This window comes from Hemibagrus wyckioides, linkage group LG16 (genome assembly GCF_019097595.1).
Source record: "Hemibagrus wyckioides isolate EC202008001 linkage group LG16, SWU_Hwy_1.0, whole genome shotgun sequence".
In the NCBI taxonomy this organism is placed as follows: domain Eukaryota; kingdom Metazoa; phylum Chordata; class Actinopteri; order Siluriformes; family Bagridae; genus Hemibagrus; species Hemibagrus wyckioides.
The window spans coordinates 16,240,371-16,260,999 of record NC_080725.1 but is presented as its reverse complement, the minus strand read 5'-3'; the positions used below and the strand labels follow the sequence as shown (position 1 = coordinate 16,260,999).

At 40.5% G+C, this 20,629-nt stretch overlaps 1 protein-coding gene and 1 non-coding gene across 2 annotated transcripts; one reads left to right on the top strand and one right to left on the bottom strand.

The window, feature by feature from the left end:
- Window positions 1–320: 320 nt before the first annotated feature.
- LOC131367172 (uncharacterized) lies at window positions 321–6,593 on the bottom strand. Its single transcript, XM_058412435.1, has 13 exons — window positions 6,539–6,593; window positions 6,341–6,434; window positions 5,538–5,709; window positions 5,195–5,293; window positions 4,396–4,509; window positions 4,241–4,308; window positions 3,715–3,902; window positions 2,782–2,864; window positions 2,243–2,366; window positions 1,789–1,949; window positions 890–963; window positions 457–538; window positions 321–329 (listed from the first exon to the last, which is right to left on the bottom strand). Exons 1-13 carry the CDS (start codon window positions 6,591–6,593, stop codon window positions 321–323), a joined length of 1,323 nt encoding a protein of 440 aa, XP_058268418.1.
- An 8,734-nt stretch (window positions 6,594–15,327) lies between these two features.
- On the top strand, window positions 15,328–15,399 carry trnam-cau (transfer RNA methionine (anticodon CAU)). The gene has a single exon. It is a non-coding gene; the product is annotated as a tRNA-Met (tRNA).
- The last annotated feature ends 5,230 nt before the right edge of the window (window positions 15,400–20,629 follow it).

The window sequence follows — 20,629 nt, the reverse complement described above, 5'->3', positions numbered from 1 at the left end:
GAGCGAAGTACAAAAGTGCTTTAAGTCTCTATCATTGAATACATTAACATTGGTTCAATAGGTTACAGACTTAGGATACCATTAGCCTAAAATTGGTGTTTTTATTTCTTTAACATATACTGTGACAATACATAAAAACAGGGAAAGAAAGTTTAAGTGCTTCTGGAAATGGTAGTTCTTCAGACGTTGTTTGAAGACAGTCAGTGGCTTTACCCTCAGAGATGGTGGGACCAGTCTCATTTTTCACTGGGTGAGGGTCTTTGGATGGACAGAGCCCTGACTTTTCTTAAGCCGGGCCCTCTTGACCCTTGCCTCACGCTTCACTTTTTCTTTTTCAAGAATCTGCACAGAGACACAGTTTAAAACTTAAAACCAAAGCACCATGTAACGTGATTAAACCAAAGACTACTTCCTGTGTGTGTGTGTGTGTGTGTGTTTGTGTGTGTGTTTTCTTACCATTTTCGTAACGAACTGGCGAAGTTCTTCCAGGGTCAAAGGTCGCTTGTCATAATCGGGGATACTCACTTGATCCATATCACTGGAGTATAAACATAACTTGGTCATGCACAAATCCTGAGGTTTTTTTAGTCTGTGTAAATTATAATTGTACTGAATTGTATTTAAATATTTATAAATATTGTATGAATTGTATATCATTGAACTGTAAATATAATTGGTAAATAAATTAATATTATTTATTATAATTTGGGGGCAAATGCAAATCAGTTGTGTTAAGAACAGGCTTGGTAATACAAGTCTGATTGGCATTTATCAACTTACTAACATGAATACAAAGAAAGTCAGAGAAAATCATGATGAGCATGATGAAAAAAAATCACCTGTAAGACGTAACTTAACATTTTCAGCCTTACAGTCTTGACACACTTACCTAAATTCAAGAGGCTGCTCGGCAGGAGGCTGAACGACAAGAGCCGGCACCTGAGCTAGTTCCTGATCCTGATCCTGTTAAGAGAAAACAACACAGATAACTCAGTCTGAGCTGTCCGAACTAGAACAAAACTCCTACTGACCCGAATCTGCCGTAAACAGAGACATATCAAATACATCAAAACCCTGTACAATAGGAGGACAAACTTTGTCTCCTTTACTCTCTCAACTATGGGATGAAAGCTATCTTATATTATCTAATACAGTATAATAAAAAAAGAAAGAAATAATACTGATTGCCACCATTACACTTTAATTGAAGTGAGTAGCTTTATATGTGAAGTTTGTAGATTAAAATTTTATCTTGCGTCAGTTTGGTTTTTAAAATATTTTTAGAAGTGGAGAGAGTGGAGATGTGATTAATTTCACACAACAGTTTTTACTGATTCCTGGAAAATGAAAATTTCCTGACTGCATTCCTGAAATCTCCTCTAATTGTTAATATTTGTCCTGCTGATGTCCTCTTATTTAGAATGTGAGTAAAATGAATGCAAGACTATAGAATTAACAGAATTATGGTGTGAAAAGATGGAAGAGGAACAGATCTGAAGCTAAGCGCTGGATTTACATCAGAGTGACACTAAGTGATCAAACTCAGAACGTCAACATTCTTAATAGCAGAGCGGCTTTAAATGTATTTTAACATATCTTTTAACATATTTTGATTACACCACTTACTATTTTACACCTCACAAATACACAGAGATTAGAATATAAAAAGTAAAAAACACGGCGCTGTGAATCAAAAAGTCCTAATCCTATTCAAACCAGGTGCAAGAGACGATCTCACTAAAAACAAGAAATGTTGGACACGTGGATCTTGTTTCATCGTTACTGTACCTTGAATTTGATGAAATTCTGGACAGCGACCAGCTCACTGGTTTTCTGGGCCAGTAGCCTCAGGTGAATTGTAAGGCTGGAGTCTTTAAGCCAACCTGGACAACTGAGCACTTTGTCCAACGGAGGATCGCAACCGATCTCATGATACAAGTCGCTCACCCCTACATTAACACACACACACACACACACACACAAAAATGTGTGAAACAAAAACCTTTTACATGTTCTAAGGATCTCATTAAAAAAAAACTTGCACTGTATCTGTTTTACCCAAAATCTCAATTTCTTTTTACTTGTGCTTGTAAATTATAAATCCAGTGAAATAACAAAACCCTGTTTTCTATACACTGCACAACTCTACACAACTCAGCATTTAGGTATAGATCTTGTGCACTTGCAGTATGTGCTAGAGCACTTGTTTACATATTATTTAGTCAGCACCTCCTTGTCTCACCTGTATTAAGCTGATCCAGGATCTCAGTGAGTTCCTGGATCTGAGATTCAATGTCTCTCTGCTGATTGAGGGTGGGGGGTTCTTCCGATCTCCGATCTCTCAACTTCTCCATCTCCTCTTTTGTCTGGATCAGGGAACAGGAACACACAGTGAGCTATTTTCGGGTAAGCGTGTTTGTGATGTTTCATATGAACATAAAAAGAGGTGATGACTTCAGATGGGTCAGATTCAGATTTGTTTTTAAAAATTTCCATGTCATTTCTATTGTTCACTTATATTTTTATGCTCTTATTTACGTACAGCAATTAAGGTCAACCTTCCATGAATAAATTGTACTTATTTAGGTATTTAAATTAAACACATCTTATCTGAGTCTGAAGCCACATGTTGTCATGGTTTTTACATTCAGTGAACAAAATGCTGATTTGGAAATTATCTATTATTTCTTAGTTACACTGACTTTGTTAGCTTCATCTCCTGGCTGATCAGGTATATTTAGATTACTGGAAAAATAGTAAAAAATGTTGATTTTGACTTACCGATCTGATTTCAGCTTTCAAATCCTCAATCTCTCTTCTTTGCTCAGTAAGGTATCTATAGTAAAAGATGAACTTTTCTTCACCTGTAAACAATACACAATGTTATACAGCAACCAGGTTAAATTAGACACAACCTTTATTACAGATCCAATCTGAAGCATTAATCATCTGAAATTAGATGGAGATTAGACAGAGCTGACTCACGCTGTAAACATTTGGTCACGAGCATTTCCAAATCTTCCTCGCCGGTCACCTCCCTGAGCCGGCGGAAAAGGTCCTCTAATGCTTCATTCTCTAATTTGATCAACTGCTGCTTCTTCATTTCTGCAATCATCATCATCATCATCATCCAAGTTTCCAACTATATTAGTCTGGTTAACTGAACTAGGTAAATAATATAATCTAAAACAGTCAGCTCTAGAATTATTGCCACTCTTTGTAATGTTGGGTAAAACAATTATAAATGGTTAATAAGCTTAATCTGTCACTTCTCCAACATTTCACTCAAATAAATTTCCAAGAAAAATTAAAACCCTGTAGTTATACACCTTATTGCTATTCTTACAAATTCTTGTAAATAAACCTTAACTCAAGCAAGGCTGCATTATACACTTTACTCTTTCATTTGGCTATGAGTGATTAGGATGTCATAAGAGAACCATGACTTCCTGTTTTACTGGGGAATAAATATAGAGTGACACAAAGGTCAATTCCCAATGCTCTTTCTTCAACAAGGTGAAGATTAGATGATTAAATAATGAGGAAACTTCATCATCAGGCATTATAGGAATGATATTAAGTCATTAAGTGTTTTATATTTTCTTCAGAATAACTTCAAATAAGCTTAAATTTCTCTCATATTTCCAATGAGAGACTTAACTAGACCATGAAATAACTTTTTTACCAAAGGTGCCAATATTTTTGAGCTCTCACCGCGTCTGAGTTGTGCCTCCTCCAGTCCTTTCCTCTCACGACACTTAGTTTCTATGAACTTATCAAGACGTTGCTCCACTTCAAGCTGCCTCTTCAGCTCATCCACCTCAGCGATTTGTTGAAGCCGTTTCTTCTTATTCTTCTCATTCTTCTCCTTCAAATTCTCCAGTTTTGTCAGTATTTTCTCCCTGAACATCACACAAAAAACACAGAGCCTGTTTACATACACACGAACAATAATAATAGTAATAATAATAATAATAATAACTATAATATGATCATTCATCTGATTATTGGAGGGATCAGAATGATTAATACAGATCTGTGATTTTCATATGAAGGGCAGCTCTTATAGAAAATTAATCAACACTTTCTGTCCAATTAGATTTGAGAATTCTACAGTGCTGGTGTAACACTTAAAACACCATAAACATAAACATTTTACTATCTATTTTCGTTTAGCAAAAAGTGAATCCTGTCCACATGGTACTCATACATGTAAATAAATGCAGTAAATTCAGTTCACCTGACATCATGTTCTTCCTCTATCATGGTCATGAGTTCAGCAATCTCCTGCTGGACTTTCTGAAGCTCCTGTAAAAGAGAACATCTCCTGCGTTAACCACAGGCTTCTCATGCATGTGATTAAATCCTGACCCTAGTCACACTATAAGCTCTGACCTCATGCTGACAGTGGTGCAGCTGCTGGAAATGAACATGGTCCTTTTGCAGCTTCTCTATCTCCTCTTTCAGCTGATGTTTCTTCACCACCTTCTTGTTGTGGCGAATGAGAGTCTGTAGGTGGGTAAATGAAGGACAAGAAAAAAGTTTACAGAGGTAAATATTACAACTTTTAAAAAACAAATAAAACCCTGCTTTACAGTCACGCTAAAAGGTTGGAGTTAGTAGCTGATATTTATACCATATTATTTCACAGGGAAGATTGCTGTGATATGCAGTTTTGGGAAAATAATCAACTATAGGGTGGTAACAGTGACTCTGCATCTATATTGTGTTGCTAAATTATCTTCTTCAGTCTGACCCGAGGGTATGCAATGTTTTTCACAGCTTCCTGCTTTACAGTTTGTTCTATTTTATTGTGTAGCTGCAAAGTTTGCCATGTTTAACTTGTTTGCACATTTGCGTTACTTAGCTGTAGTTTTCCACTAGGCCAGCTTTTGCTCTTAGCTCACAGAAAGAGCTCACTAATTTAAAAGACATCTGTAAGATGTCTTGTCCACCGCAGTGTCCAGTCTCAGCGCCTGGTAGCTGTGAGGGTTGAGGGCATGAAGTGACCAACATTCCACACTTTGTTTTTATTTTGGTGAATAAGTGCATCACTTCGTCTTGATGGAATTTGTAGTGTGGATACACAACTCAACTTATTTATGCTACAAAATGGTGTGAAATAGCCTACTATGTGACTTGAGATGCACCTTATGACCTGTTTGTAACACAGAATCTAACAACTCTAACTCACGCGTTCCAGTTTATTTTCCAGCTTGTGAGTGACCTCTTCAGTGTGGCGAGCGTGAGCCTTCCGCTTATGCTCTTCCAGTTTCTTCTGAACACTCTGGATCTGTTCAAATACAGTCAAGTTTGTCACAAAACATACTTTTTAAGGCTCTTTAAAATCAATGTTAGGATAAAATGTGTAGTCCTTCAAAGACATACACACTGTCTAGACAAGGTATAATATTGATATGTGTGGCATAATATTGAAAACAGGATGCTGCTAAATGAACAGCATGTGACTTTATTGTGTATGTTTGCTGTGTGTGTGTGTGATGTCTGAAGGTCATCACCTTTTGCTCAAGCTTTACTTGAATGAGTCTCTCTTTTTCCACACGCTTGTCGAGCTCGTCGCGGCGCTTCAGGAGAGCCCGGAGCTGCTGGACACAGCGGATGTCAGCCTGCCTGAGCCGCTGACTCTGAGGCACACGCAGTTTCTCCTCCAATTTCTTGCACTCCTTACGCAGTTGATTTTCCTCCAGACTAACAGGCAACACACGTGAACAGAGTGATGTGTTTACAAAATGATAATAACATGAATAATTATGAATACTATGACAAATTGAATGAGAATTTAAACTGGGAAATTAATTCTGTCATCAACAATAAAACTAAATTAATCGTAGTCTTCATGATAAAAAAAAAAAACATGCTTTGTGATTATGACTGGAACAAAAACTGTACAAGTAAAATTCAACATATTCTTCAAGAGTATGTTAAAGAGTCAAAATCAAAACGTGAGGTTCCTATAAGTTCCCAGCACTTTATCCTGGTCAGGGTGGCGGTGGATCTGGAGTCTATCCCAAGAAACACTGGGAATGATCTAGGACTACCTGGATCTACCCACCTCCCAAAAACATGCCAGTAGATGGAGTCGCACCTATAGAGCCAATTTAGATTCACCAATCAAACTACTGGCATGTTCTTTGTACAGTAGGAAGAATCTGAAGAACCCATAAAGAACCCACAGAGACATGAGGAGAACTCCATACAGACAGTAAACTGAGCTCTGGATCGAACCAGAACCCAGGAGCTATGAGGCAGAGATCCCTCAAGATGTGGAGTGTTCAGAAAAAAAACAGCATGTATGTGTATCGGGGACTATCTGACTGACCACTGCTTGCGGATAATGTCCTGGAAATGGATTTTGCTGGCCTCCAAATCACCCTGCATCATTTTATATTGCCTCTTCAGACTGGCCTTCTCCTCTGTAACACACACACACACACACCACATCACAGACGTGTCATTTTTACTATAACAGCTACATGTTCATCACTGATAACTCATTTACACATTACTACGCTCTTACCCAGTGCATCAAAGTCCAGGCTGCTGGTTTTTATTCCTGTACGTTTCCTCAACATTTTTCAGTAAATCACTGTGAAGACATGGAGATGGCACTTTGTAAAATCAATGTTTTCACCACAATATTGCTAACAGTAGTGACAAGAGCAGTGAGCTAGTCAATGTTCACAACCTAGCCACAGAGAGAGAGAGAGAGAGAGAGAGAGACAGACAGAGAGAGAGAGAGAGACAGAGAGACAGACAGACAGACAGAGAGAGAGAGAGAGAGAGAGACAGACAGACAGAGAGAGAGAGCGAGAGCACAAATGCTAACTAGTTCTAAGACCGTAGATAGTTTGATCAAAAATATCATACTATAGCTTAAAACATTTCCGTGCTACATTTAATAACCGTAGTGAGTTCCTTTCAGCGACAAATATTTAGTTTAGTAGTTTATAATAGTTTAGTAAGGCCAAAATATAAAGAATAAAAGTTTAAAAAAGTGAATAAATAACAACACAACAGAGGCATATCGTTACAGCTACTACTCACTGCTTACCATATACATTTCCGTTAGCGCGCTAGTTATAGTGTACTAGTTGGCTAATTTAGAGCGCTAGTTATCAGAAACACTTCCTTACCTTCCAAGGTTGGTATGCAATCTGAATAGCGACACCTTCGCAGTTTTCTTGTGATGAGTGAAACACGTCACAGAAGCTCTCCAAGGCAACGTGCTATGTGACGTCTGAAGCTTCGGATCTGAATTCTGACGAGATTCCCTAGTGCAGATATCGAGAGTCATCCGCTTCACTAGTGAATAGAGACAATGCTTTTAAACTGTTAGCATGAAACCAGCCAAGAAACCTGCTGCCTCAGTCCAGTGTGAGAGAATACTGTAACAGGCAGTGGAAGTAGTAAATAAAAAGTGACAGACTCAGTCCCTGTACTGTTGAACAAGTCATGTTCCTTAATAAAAATCATTCATTCGCCACTTAAGAAAATGTCAACTCCCCAGTTTACAAGCATAGGTTTAGTACTAGGACAAAACCTTGTGTGAATAAGGCCTTGAGTGTTGATCAAAACAGATTCATAAAATTGCTACAGTACAAGTGAATTAATCCCATTCATAAATTCTTGTACAAATGAATTCATAGACTAATTTATTCATATTATTGTGTTTGTACATCAGCAGTGACGCATGAAACACTATTTTTATTCTTTTATTCTGTTTTTAGAGTATAAGTGGTACTGCTACTTTCATTCATCACATTTCATTATATTCATTTCCCAATTGTTGACCAAAAAAAATCTGTAAATATGTTTTTTTGCAATTTTTGGAATGTCTTCAATTGTCAGATAATGGACATTTTCCAGCACAGGTGTGTGGCCCTCTGCAGCTGGCGACAGACCTGCTCCTCACCAGAGGGTATGTATAGAAAAGACATAAAGCCATACCATGTAATCTATATGTGGCCGTAGGAAAATAAAACACAGGTTCCACAAAAAAAATCCGATGGGGTTCACAATTTATTCCATGTGATTGGTTAGGAGTCTACATTTCATTTGTATTTAACTGAACAGAAAAGGGGAAAAAAAGGAAACAAATAAACCAAAGTACAGCGTCAGAATTACTTCTGTTCTAAACAATAAATGACTCCCATTATAAATGAAGGAAAACACAAATTTGTCCTTGTTTCCTTACCATAATTAAACAGAAAGAGCAATAATTCCCACAGTAATAATACTAACAACACTAACAATACTAACAATACGGTAGTGGCACTCTAGGAAGAAAACAAAACATCTTAGAAGTGCACTAATAGTTACATTACAATGACACTCACACAATACACTTACATCACCAAAATATTATAATGGTTAACATTACTCACTTTTCCCGATGTTCCTAACGGTGTACACTAATATAATCACCCCTGCGCTACCAGGCCTCGTCTAAACGCGTGGCGCATCAACTTAGCCACACTCGCTAATCAACACAATCCTGTGTCAACATCCAGCTCCCTGGATAGTGTTAGAATAAACTCGTAAAAGAAACCGCGACCACCTGTAGCTTACTCTATAACTTCTTAATTGCGCGATTGCGCATGTGCACGTACACGCGATGACGTCACCCACCAACTCTTAAAGGGGCTCTCTTATTTGTCTGCAGCTATATACACATCAGTAATATTGTGAATATCCAGACCCCCTCTAAATATCACCTGGTTACATTCTCCCCTGCATCAGGGTAAGTGTCCTCGATTACTCAGTTACAAACATAGTACTCTTAACTTCTTTCACCGCTTCCCGGAATAAAACAGAACTCAAATCAGCTAATATCTGTGTAAGTGCTGCCGGACTTATTGCACTACGATCTACAACTGACCTTGGCTCATGGTGCACATTTGAATGCTGTCCTGCATTAGGTCTTTTACTATGTCTGCGTGGTGCAGGGACAGGAAGAGTTAACACACCAGTGGCTTTCCCCAGTCTTTCCTTAGTCCTCAAAGCCTCAGCAGGCTCTGATGGAACATTGTCACCGTCAGAGTCACCCAATTCTACACTAAGTAACCCGTCAGACTCATGCTCAATACTTTGTCGACCAACCAACTGGGGGCTTAGATCTCTTACTGCAGGTGCATGAGAGGCCTCCTTCCTCAGAACCACAACCTCTGAATCTAAATCCTCAGACTCTACTTCACCTGGACACTCTGACTTCTCATCTTGCGCCTTACTCCTTCTCCTGGGGGCAGGAGTAGGAATACTCACACACGGCCTGATGTCAACTCGGTTAACCCTCTTTATAGGCCCTCCTTCTAAAGGCTCTACTGTGTAGGTGTTGTCCAGGACCCCTACTGCCCGATATATAACTGGTCCCCAGGCATCCTGGATTTTTTTACGGCCTACTGGCCGGTTCCTCAGGTACACCAGTGCACCGATCTCGATTTTCGGGCAATAGACTTTATCCTTGTGCAAGGAAATGCGCTCAGCAGCCTTCTGTTCAGAGTATTCCCTAGCCTTGACATGTGCATCAGTCAGACGCTTTTGGTGGACCAACAGCCAGTCATGTTTCTGGTCTACACCCTGCTCTTGTCCCAGTAGGGCGTCCACTGGGAGGTAAGGATCAGTGCCAAACAATAAATAATATGGCGAATATCCAGTAGTCGCATGAGGTGTGGCATTATATGCATAAACCAACTCTGGCAGGTATTCTGGCCAATGGCGTTTCTTTTCAGGTGGCAACGTCCTCAACAGGTCATGTAGAGTCCTACTGAACCGTTCACACTGAGCATTGCCAGTAGGGTGGTATGGAGTAGTGCAGCTCTTTTTCACCCCATAAAGCTTACAAAGTACGGCCACCACTTCACTCTCAAAGTTACGGCCTTGATCAGAATGTAGCCGTGCTGGGACACCATATCTCATGAACCATTCCCTAAGTAGTACCTTGGCAGTGGTGTCTGCTTTCTGATCTCGTGTAGGAAAGGCCTGATTGAACTTTGTGAAAATATCAGTGATTATCAGAACATTTTCTTGACCATCAGACGCGGGCTCCAGCACTGTAAAATCTACAGCAATCACCTCCAGGGGTCTAGAAGCCAAGAAGGATTTCATTCTCTGAACCCACTAATCACCAAGTCTTTCTGTTGAAGAACCATTAATTCATCAGTTGAGTAACATGGAAACGTAGGGGTATTTCCCTGACCTCGAGGACTACCATCATTAGTGTTGGACACCACAGCAGCTCGCATTTGCCTCACTTTACAGCTGCTCGTCCCAGCTGCCACAAGTGCCACATCCAAGTCTGTACCACGATGAATCCAACCACAGACCGCTACACACCCATCATTCTCGGCGTCCTCCGAGACTGGGTCAGGCTCCCCTGCAAATGGCTGCCTAGACAGTGCATCCGCTACTGTGTTTCGATACCCCGGACGATACTGCACATCAAAATCAAAGACAGACAGCTGTGAAACCCATCTCCGTTCTATCGCTCCAAACTTTGCTGTCTAAGTGGCATAAAGGATTATTGTCAGTTATCACAGTAAATCTGGACCCCAACAAATAACCCCGAAACTTTTCAACAATTGCCCAACAACAAACTATTTTCAACAATAGTGCAAAAATAGGTGCACTAGTGATCTTATCCTTGAGTGTATCAAAAGCTGTTTGACATTCTTCAGTCCACCGTCTCCCCAAAAAGACAACAATTCTGCGGGAGCTTTTATTGGTCAGACATGAATTTACCACATCATGAAGTGGGCCAGCGATCTTCGAGAACCCCTGAATGAATCGTCTGTAATAACTGCAAAGTCCAAGGAATGATCTCAATTCCTTCAGTGTAGATGGAACTGGCCACTGTCTTATAACTGCTACTTTCATAGGGCCTGTGCCAATACCATCGGCAGAAATTCGATGTCCCAAGAACACTACCTCTGTCTGAAGAAAGTGACATTTGTCTAACTTGACCTTGAGACCAGTGTCCTTCAGCCTCTTCAGTACAGTTTCCAGCCTTACCAAGTGCTCCTGGAATGTTGAGGAATATACCAAAATATCATCCAGGTACACTAACAAAATCTGGAAAACAAGATCATTCATAGTGGCCTGCATCAGCCTTTGGAAGGTTGCAGGTCCATTGCAGACCCCGAAAGGCATACGCAAAAATTCATAGAGCCCAAAAGGAGTTGAGAATGCCGTCTTGTGTCTGTCTCCTTCTGCCACAGCCACCTGATGATAGCCACTTGCTAAATCAATTGTCGAAAAATAACATGCCCCCTGCAGAGCATCAAAGCTCTCATCGATACGGGGTAATGGAAAGGCATCTCTTTTTGTTTTCTGATTTAGCTTACGATAGTCTACACACAGCCTTATACTGCCATCTACTTTACGTACCAGCACAATTGGGGAAGCATAGGCACTATTACTCTTGTATGACTCCTTTCTTTACCAGGCGTGAGATGTGATCCTTTACTTCTTTATACTGATTAGGAGGAATGCGACGGTAGGGCTGGGTGACAGGCTCATCATCGGTTAGATGAATTCCATGTGTAATCTGGTCTGTATAACCTAGGTCTTCCTCAGTGAGGGCAAAGATATCAACATACTTTGCCAACAATGACCTAAGCTGAGTTTGCTCATACTCACTTCCACCTACATCAACCTTATCCAAGATGTCCTTCACCCGATCTCTGCTTTGTCCACTCTTCATATTTAAAGTCACCTGTTCAAGATCGGCAGAAATCCTTCGAAACTGCACCTCATACTGCTGTAAACTGTCTATGCCCTCTACCCTTGACAGAGTACCTAAGCGAGTTCTGGGTGATAACCAAACATCCTCCTGAGAGCGATTCAGAATTTTGACAGGTATGCAGTTACAGTGTGCATCAACGAGGGAGGGAATGACTATCAAACCTCCCGGCAAAGGAGTGCTAAGAGGCTCTAACAACAGAGGACTTTCCTCCCCAACACCACTTCTGAAGCCCTTCATTGGAATTGTCACAACAGATTCTGCAGGTATGTGTTCCATCCATTTTCCAGCTATACGAACAACAGGTTTCCGATTTACAGCACATGTATGTACTTTCTGAAAAACATGTATCCAATCGGAATCTAATTTTCCCCCTAAGGTGGTGTTGAACTCTGCTTGAGCAAGTTGTCTACATCTACTGATTATATTCATTCCTATAATGCAAGGTACTGTGTTTCCAGGGCTTGAGATATCTTTGACCACTAGAAAACCACAATCACCCATTTTAATCCCCATTGTCTCTACTGCAAGCTCTAAGTAACCCAGGTAGGGTATGTCAAGCCCGTTGGCTGCTGTGAGTTTGAGCCAACCAGCCGTGGAGAGGATGTCATCATCTGTACCACACAAATGCGCTCTAAAAAACTGCTCAGTTATTGTGCTCACCTGACTACCTGTGACTAAAAGGCCTTTAGTGGCGATACCACCAATTGAAAGCTCTACCACAGGACATGTACCAACAGCACGTTGCAACAACTGGTCACAGGCTGGGAGTGCATCTTTCGAGTCTGTCCGCCCACCCTGAATCGCTCGACTCCCAACAACCTGGGGACTCTTGTTTCCTTGCGAGTCAGACGATACAGGCTTCACTGCTCTAGAGCTCTGTCTTTGTGGACAATTCTTTGCCACATGTCCAGCAACTTGACATCTGAAACATATTGGTTTCCCATCTTCAGTGAATTTTGGTTGGGACCTAGGCCTAGGGGCCTCCAAACTTGCACTATTTCTGACAGACAGACGCTTCACAACTTGAGTCAGTTCACTAGTTGCCTTTCCCTGCTCGGCTACCACATCAAGAACATCCTCCAAGGTGACAGGTTTCTTTTCTTGGACTCTGAGAGCCGAACACTGTGTCATATTACTACCATAGCGTGACTTGCTAGTCTTTGAACTAGCTGAGGACTCTTCTGCAGCCCAAAGCTGCGCTTCATCTCTCACATCCATCATTGTACACCTAGGATGGTCTCTCACAAACTTTCGAAGCTCCCTTCGGAGGGATGGATCACGGACACCTTCAACAAACTGATCCCTTAATGCTACTCTCCCATTTGCGATATAATCTGGGGAACATTTTACAATCCAGTTGAGAGCTTGTGACAGGGCATGAGAGAAATCTCGTATACTTTCCCCCTCTAATTGTTTTCTACTATAGAAACTGTGTAGGAGCTGAGGTGTGCTACGTTTGTCCCTAAAAGCCTCCCTAAGGTACTCAAACAAATCGACAATCTCATCATCAGTAACACTACGAAGGCGAACCTCTTCTAAGGCTGGGCCCCGTAACAAAGACATCACAAAGTCATACTGATCTTGGACAGACTGATGTCTAGCACGCAGCACCCGCTCGACTTCCTCTATAAAATCATCAACAGACCTGCCATCTTTTTCTAGATCACCACAATATGGTAGTATGTGCCTTTCTCTAGGAACATACACATAGGATGTCTGATTCAGGGAAGAAATCGCAGCCATTGCTTGTTCATGTTTACTCTGCAACTCTCTAATTTGTTCTGTTAGATTAGCCACACTGTGGTCATCATCTGGGGCCAACATGGTGAAATCAAATCATTAATTTTTTTTTTACAAAGATCTGACACTGATAAGTGCTCAAAGACCTACTGGTCTGATGTAACAGTTGTTGAAAAGTCCATCCAGCTGATAAGATCTTGCTGTCTCTGTGATGCTTCACGATGATCCGCCCCCAGGAATCTTCCGTCCACTCTTCACCACTACCGTATCATATACTGCACTTTACATTACACACACAACAACACTGACTCTCCTAACTCTGTTGGAATACCCCACTCCTGGTACCAAAATGTGGCCGTAGGAAAATAAAACACAGGTTCCACAAAAAAAATCCGATGGGGTTCACAATTTATTCCATGTGATTGGTTAGGAGTCTACATTTCATTTGTATTTAACTGAACAGAAAAGGGGAAAAAAAGGAAACAAATAAACCAAAGTACAGCGTCAGAATTACTTCTGTTCTAAACAATAAATGACTCCCATTATAAATGAAGGAAAACACAAATTTGTCCTTGTTTCCTTACCATAATTAAACAGAAAGAGCAATAATTCCCACAGTAATAATACTAACAACACTAACAATACTAACAATACGGTAGTGGCACTCTAGGAAGAAAACAAAACATCTTAGAAGTGCACTAATAGATACATTACAATGACACTCACACAATACACTTACATCACCAAAATATTATAATGGTTAACATTACTCACTTTTCCCGATGTTCCTAACGGTGTACACTAATATAATCACCCCTGCGCTACCAGGCCTCGTCTAAACGCGTGGCGCATCAACTTAGCCACACTCGCTAATCAACACAATCCTGCGTCAACATCCAGCTCCCTGGATAGTGTTAGAATAAACTCGTAAAAGAAACCGCGACCACCTGTAGCTTACTCTACAACTTCTTAATTGCGCGATTGCGCATGTGCACGTACACGCGATGACGTCACCCACCAACTCTTAAAGGGGCTCTCTTATTTGTCTGCAGCTATATACACATCAGTAATATTGTGAATATCCAGACCCCCTCTAAATATCACCTGGTTACATATAGGTCATGTGCCAACTGACAGTCTTTTTTTATGTTACAGATAAGTAAATGTCCAATGCAGGCCTGTGGACACTCATCACTTTTTTCCAGATTCTCCAACTCAAGTTACTGAGGAGACTTTGGCATGAAAATGTCTCAGTATATTATATCTGAAATATCTCACCTAAACTCTTTACCCATTGCTTAAATTTTTCTGCCATATATGTAGACTGTTAATGTATATTTTATTCATCATGTTGTTTTAGGCATACTTGCACAAGCTGGCGCTGTTCCCATCGAGCCCAGCACTTCTATCAAGCATGGTCCCCACACCGAACCCACATTTGTGGACCCTGGACCCTCAGCCACCAGCACTCCCCAGCCCAGCAGCACTCCACCCTCCATGATGGTCCATCAGCCAGGCAGTGTTCCTCCAACTTCAGCATTTCAACCACCTCTGCCACGTCAACCACATGCACACATTAGGTGAGTGGAAGGCCAGCACTTGCAGAAAGTGTGGACGTTATAGGACATCAGCAACTGGACATAGCCAGGACAAGGCCAGAATTTATTGTCCAGTGACAGACGATGACGAAAGAAATATAGAAAATATAGATATGTTGCATATAGCTTTTGTATTCTTAGATTACATATTAATCTAGCCTAATGGATAAGGCACTGGCCTCCTAAGCCAGGGATTGTGGGTTCGAGTCCCATCTGGGGTGTGCATTGAGCAGAGTGGCGCAGCGGAAGCGTGCTGGGCCCATAACCCAGAGGTCGATGGATCGAAACCATCCTCTGCTAGGCACAGTTTTTGTTTACACCAACAATGCCCCTCAGGCAGAGCATGAACCAATGGCCTTAATAATAATAATAATAATAATAATAAAGGCTTCTGTTTGTTAATCTGGTGAAGTGTTGAAGCTTTTTTCTTCTTCTGTTCCGTTTTGGACTTTGCTAAAACTAGAGTCTCTGCAAATTATGGGGCTTTGTCCAACCAGAGGCTTCTGATGATTTCTGGTTCATTGTGTGACTTTGCTCATAATAACTTTGGCTGGCAATGATTGCTGTTTCTGTGTAAGCGTGCTGCACTAGTTACTGATATTGTCACATTACCTTGTATTTCTCTTTGTGAATGGCGTGAGTAGATCCATTTTATTGCAAATATATTATTTCTCTTGATTATGTTAAACCTGCTATAATTTCAATGGTATTTTTTTTTATATTATCATGTTATGTTTGTGCTACTCTATCAAGTCTGCATGGTCACAGGAAGTTCTAAAATTAATGAAAGGTAATAGAATCAACATATCTGAAGTGCAAGTGTTTATAATGCATCAGCTGGAATACCTCGAAGGAATGGCCTTCAAATGTTTAGGCAGTTTTCATACAGAACACTGGCCAAGAATTAGACCATGAACCTACCACGTGTTGTCTTGTCCTTTTTAAAAAAGTGAGTTGTGGTGAGGTGTACCATGCACCAACATATTAGAGCTGCAAGGAACCTATTTACCTGTTTGCTTTTGGAAAGGATGTCTGCCTACTCATCTCATTGTGCCTGCTTTGAAGAGAAACCTATCCAAATAAAAGAGAGCTGCTGTGTGTTTTACACAGCCACAACTGGCCTCTTCCTTTCTCCATAATCACACCAACACAACGTAAATACACTGGTGAGAACCCAAGTTGTTATAAGCAAGAAACAGGGGATAGATACATTAATGTAAAAAAAAGAGTGGAGATATATGTGTATTATTTTTAAAGAATATTGGTTAATGTGTAAGGTTTTTTCTTTATTCTTCTTTCAACTCTTTTCGTGTAAGTTTTATCGGCAAATATGTAAATTGCCGATTGATTCATGTAAATAATGCAAAACAAATGTGAATAATTCAAATAATAAAACCATTCTGAGGAAAGCAGCAGCTCAGAGTCTGATGTGTCTTTCTGATTTAATGATTAATATCTGTCCTCATCAGGCGGTGAGGGTGTTACACATGGTTATCCATTTGCTGGCTTTTATATGATTGTCTAGCAGTGTTCACAAATAAACCCACTGTTGTGATCAATTCCATTGTTATTAACTTTAAACAACACCGATGTTTGTAATTAAATAAATTAAATATCATCGTTAGACTAAAAAGCTTTGACATGATCATTACTTTTCTTTTAAAAAAAAACCTGGAGGAAAATTGTTTCCTCAAGGATACAGACAATCAGTGTAAGATTTTTCAAACTATGAATATGGAATTAATTGTTGTTGTTTTTTAACATAATCTTACAAATATCATTTTAAAGAACACAGTTTTCATAAAAATATGCCCAGAATTCTTTACGTCATTCATCCACTGGGCTGACTCCATTTCAATGTATTCTAGGCTACCAGCCTCCACTATTCCCCTGGTCTGGAGAACCGTCTTGTGTCCCAAGTGTGGAGGACTGGTCTAGAAGAAGTCAGGTGGTCTGGGAACGGGCTCATGTGAGACTTCAGCGGGCAGTGAGGAGACAGGAGATCCAGGCGAACTGCTGGCGACGCCCTCAGCATGAATACCAAGTGGGCCAGAAGGTATGGTTATCCACTAAGAATCTTAGACTCAACTTAGACCCCCAACCTACTGCATCTTGGCTACTTTCCACATGTCCCTGCTCAAACCCCATCACAAACCCACCGGCTCCACCCCTTCACCTCTGGAACCGCCCCCGCCCCTGGACATCGATGGCGCGTTAGCCTATGGCCCGTTAGGGTATGGCCCGGAGGAGCACTGCTGGGTGAACGCTTCGGATATCCTGGACCCAGCCCTCACCGAGGAGTTCCACCTTAAATTCCCCAACAGGCCCGCTCCTCGTTCCAGGGGTCACCCCCGGCGTAGAGCACCTGGAGGTGTTCCTAGAGGGGGGGGTTCTGTCACGGTGTTCACAGGTCCAGACCGCCAGAGGGAGCCCTCGCCGGAATATTGACTGTGTTCATGTAGAGCTGCGCGATTAATCGTCATTATCGATTAATTCGAATTTATGGTTTATGTCGATGTTGAAAAAACGAAAATCGATTTTACGATTTCACTTTTGGTTTGGCGCAGCGAGCTTCCGTAGTTTTGCGACGCCTCTCTGTGATTTACACTTGGGAAGTACTAAATACAACATGGCAGCATGCGCTGACGAAACCAAGCAGCTTGTTTCCAAGAGAGGTGCGGTTTCTTCAATTGCATGGAAATGGTTCGGGTTTGCAACTTCAGACGTTAAACAAGCCAAAGCCCGCTGTAAAATATGTCTGAAGTTTGTGGCAACTAAAGGAAGCAGCACGACTAATTTATTCCAGCACCTCGAACCACGCTGTGGAATGGGAGGCGTGTGTTTGCCTTTTTTCCTGATTCTTCGATTCTCAGTTTCTGTTTTGGTTTTGTTTGCCTAGTTATTGCTTTCCGGTTTTGGCCTTTTTGCCTGCCTTGCCGTTTACGATTCTGCCTGTTGATTTCAATAAAGATCCGCATATGGATTCTAACTCTCCCGCATCCAGCGAGTTCTTACAATGGGGCTGTCTTTGGATGGACAGACCTCTGGCTTTTCACTTTTACATTTACATTTCTGGCATTTGGCAGAAGCGTCAGAGCGAAGTACAAAAGTGCTTTAAGTCTCTATCATTGAATACATTAACATTGGTTCAATAGGTTACAGACTTAGGATACCATTAGCCTAAAACTGGTGTTTTTATTTCTTTAACATATACTGTGACAATACATAAAAACAGGGAAAGAAAGTTTAAGTGCTTCTGGAAATGGTAGTTCTTCAGACGTTGTTTGAAGACAGTCAGTGGCTTTACCCTCAGAGATGGTGGGACCAGTCTCATTTTTCACTGGGTGAGGGTCTTTGGATGGACAGAGCCCTGACTTTTCTTAAGCCGGGCCCTCTTGACCCTTGCCTCACGCTTCACTTTTTCTTTTTCAAGAATCTGCACAGAGACACAGTTTAAAACTTAAAACCAAAGCACCATGTAACGTGATTAAACCAAAGACTACTTCCTGTGTGTGTGTGTGTGTGTGTGTTTGTGTGTGTGTTTTCTTACCATTTTCGTAACGAACTGGCGAAGTTCTTCCAGGGTCAAAGGTCGCTTGTCATAATCGGGGATACTCACTTGATCCATATCACTGGAGTATAAACATAACTTGGTCATGCACAAATCCTGAGGTTTTTTTAGTCTGTGTAAATTATAATTGTACTGAATTGTATTTAAATATTTATAAATATTGTATGAATTGTATATCATTGAACTGTAAATATAATTGGTAAATAAATTAATATTATTTATTATAATTTGGGGGCAAATGCAAATCAGTTGTGTTAAGAACAGGCTTGGTAATACAAGTCTGATTGGCATTTATCAACTTACTAACATGAATACAAAGAAAGTCAGAGAAAATCATGATGAGCATGATGAAAAAAAATCATCTGTAAGACGTAACTTAACATTTTCAGCCTTACAGTCTTGACACACTTACCTAAATTCAAGAGGCTGCTCGGCAGGAGGCTGAACGACAAGAGCCGGCACCTGAGCTAGTTCCTGATCCTGATCCTGTTAAGATAAAACAACACAGATAACTCAGTCTGAGCTGTCCGAACTAGAACAAAACTCCTACTGACCCGAATCTGCCGTAAACAGAGACATATCAAATACATCAAAACCCTGTACAATAGGAGGACAAACTTTGTCTCCTTTACTCTCTCAACTATGGGATGAAAGCTATCTTATATTATCTAATACAGTATAATAAAAAAAGAAAGAAATAATACTGATTGCCACCATTACACTTTAATTGAAGTGAGTAGCTTTATATGTGAAGTTTGTAGATTAAAATATTATCTTGCGTCAGTTTGGTTTTTAAAATATTTTTAGAAGTGGAGAGAGTGGAGATGTGACTAATTTCACACAACAGTTTTTACTGATTCCTGGAAAATGAAAATTTCCTGACTGCATTCCTGAAATCTCCTCTAATTGTTAATATTTGTCCTGCTGATGTCCTCTTATTTAGAATGTGAGTAAAATGAATGCAAGACTATAGAATTAACAGAATTATGGTGTGAAAAGATGGAAGAGGAACAGATCTGAAGCTAAGCGCTGGATTTACATCAGAGTGACACTAAGTGATCAAACTCAGAACGTCAACATTCTTAATAGCAGAGCGGCTTTAAATGTATTTTAACATATCTTTTAACATATTTTGATTACACCACTTACTATTTTACACCTCACAAATACACAGAGATTAGAATATAAAAAGTAAAAAACACGGCGCTGTGAATCAAAAAGTCCTAATATTATTCAAACCAGGTGCAAGAGACGATCTCACTAAAAACAAGAAATGTTGGACACGTGGATCTTGTTTCATCGTTACTGTACCTTGAATTTGATGAAATTCTGGACAGCGACCAGCTCACTGGTTTTCTGGGCCAGTAGCCTCAGGTGAATTGTAAGGCTGGAGTCTTTAAGCCAACCTGGACAACTGAGCACTTTGTCCAACGGAGGATCGCAACCGATCTCATGATACAAGTCGCTCACCCCTACATTAACACACACACACACACACACACACACACAAAAATGTGTGAAACAAAAACCTTTTACATGTTCTAAGGATCTCATTAAAAAAAAACTTGCACTGTATCTGTTTTACCCAAAATCTCAATTTCTTTTTACTTGTGCTTGTAAATTATAAATCCAGTGAAATAACAAAACCCTGTTTTCTATACACTGCACAACTCTACACAACTCAGCATTTAGGTATAGATCTTGTGCACTTGCAGTATGTGCTAGAGCACTTGTTTACATATTATTTAGTCAGCACCTCCTTGTCTCACCTGTATTAAGCTGATCCAGGATCTCAGTGAGTTCCTGGATCTGAGATTCAATGTCTCTCTGCTGATTGAGGGTGGGGGGTTCTTCCGATCTCCGATCTCTCAACTTCTCCATCTCCTCTTTTGTCTGGATCAGGGAACAGGAACACACAGTGAGCTATTTTCGGGTAAGCGTGTTTGTGATGTTTCATAT

What these genes read in the sequence shown, in the direction of transcription:
- LOC131367172 (XM_058412435.1), bottom strand. Translation starts at nt 6,593, where the DNA reads ATGTTGAGGAAACGTACAGGAATAAAAACCAGCAGCCTGGACTTTGAT. An exon ending in TGAAAGCTGAAATCAGATCG is followed by an intron (nt 2,367 to 2,781) that starts GTAAGTCAAAAT and finishes TCCCTGATCCAG; the next exon opens with ACAAAAGAGGAGATGGAGAA. An exon ending in CCTGGATCAGCTTAATACAG is followed by an intron (nt 1,950 to 2,242) that starts GTGAGACAAGGA and finishes GTGTTAATGTAG; the next exon opens with GGGTGAGCGACTTGTATCAT.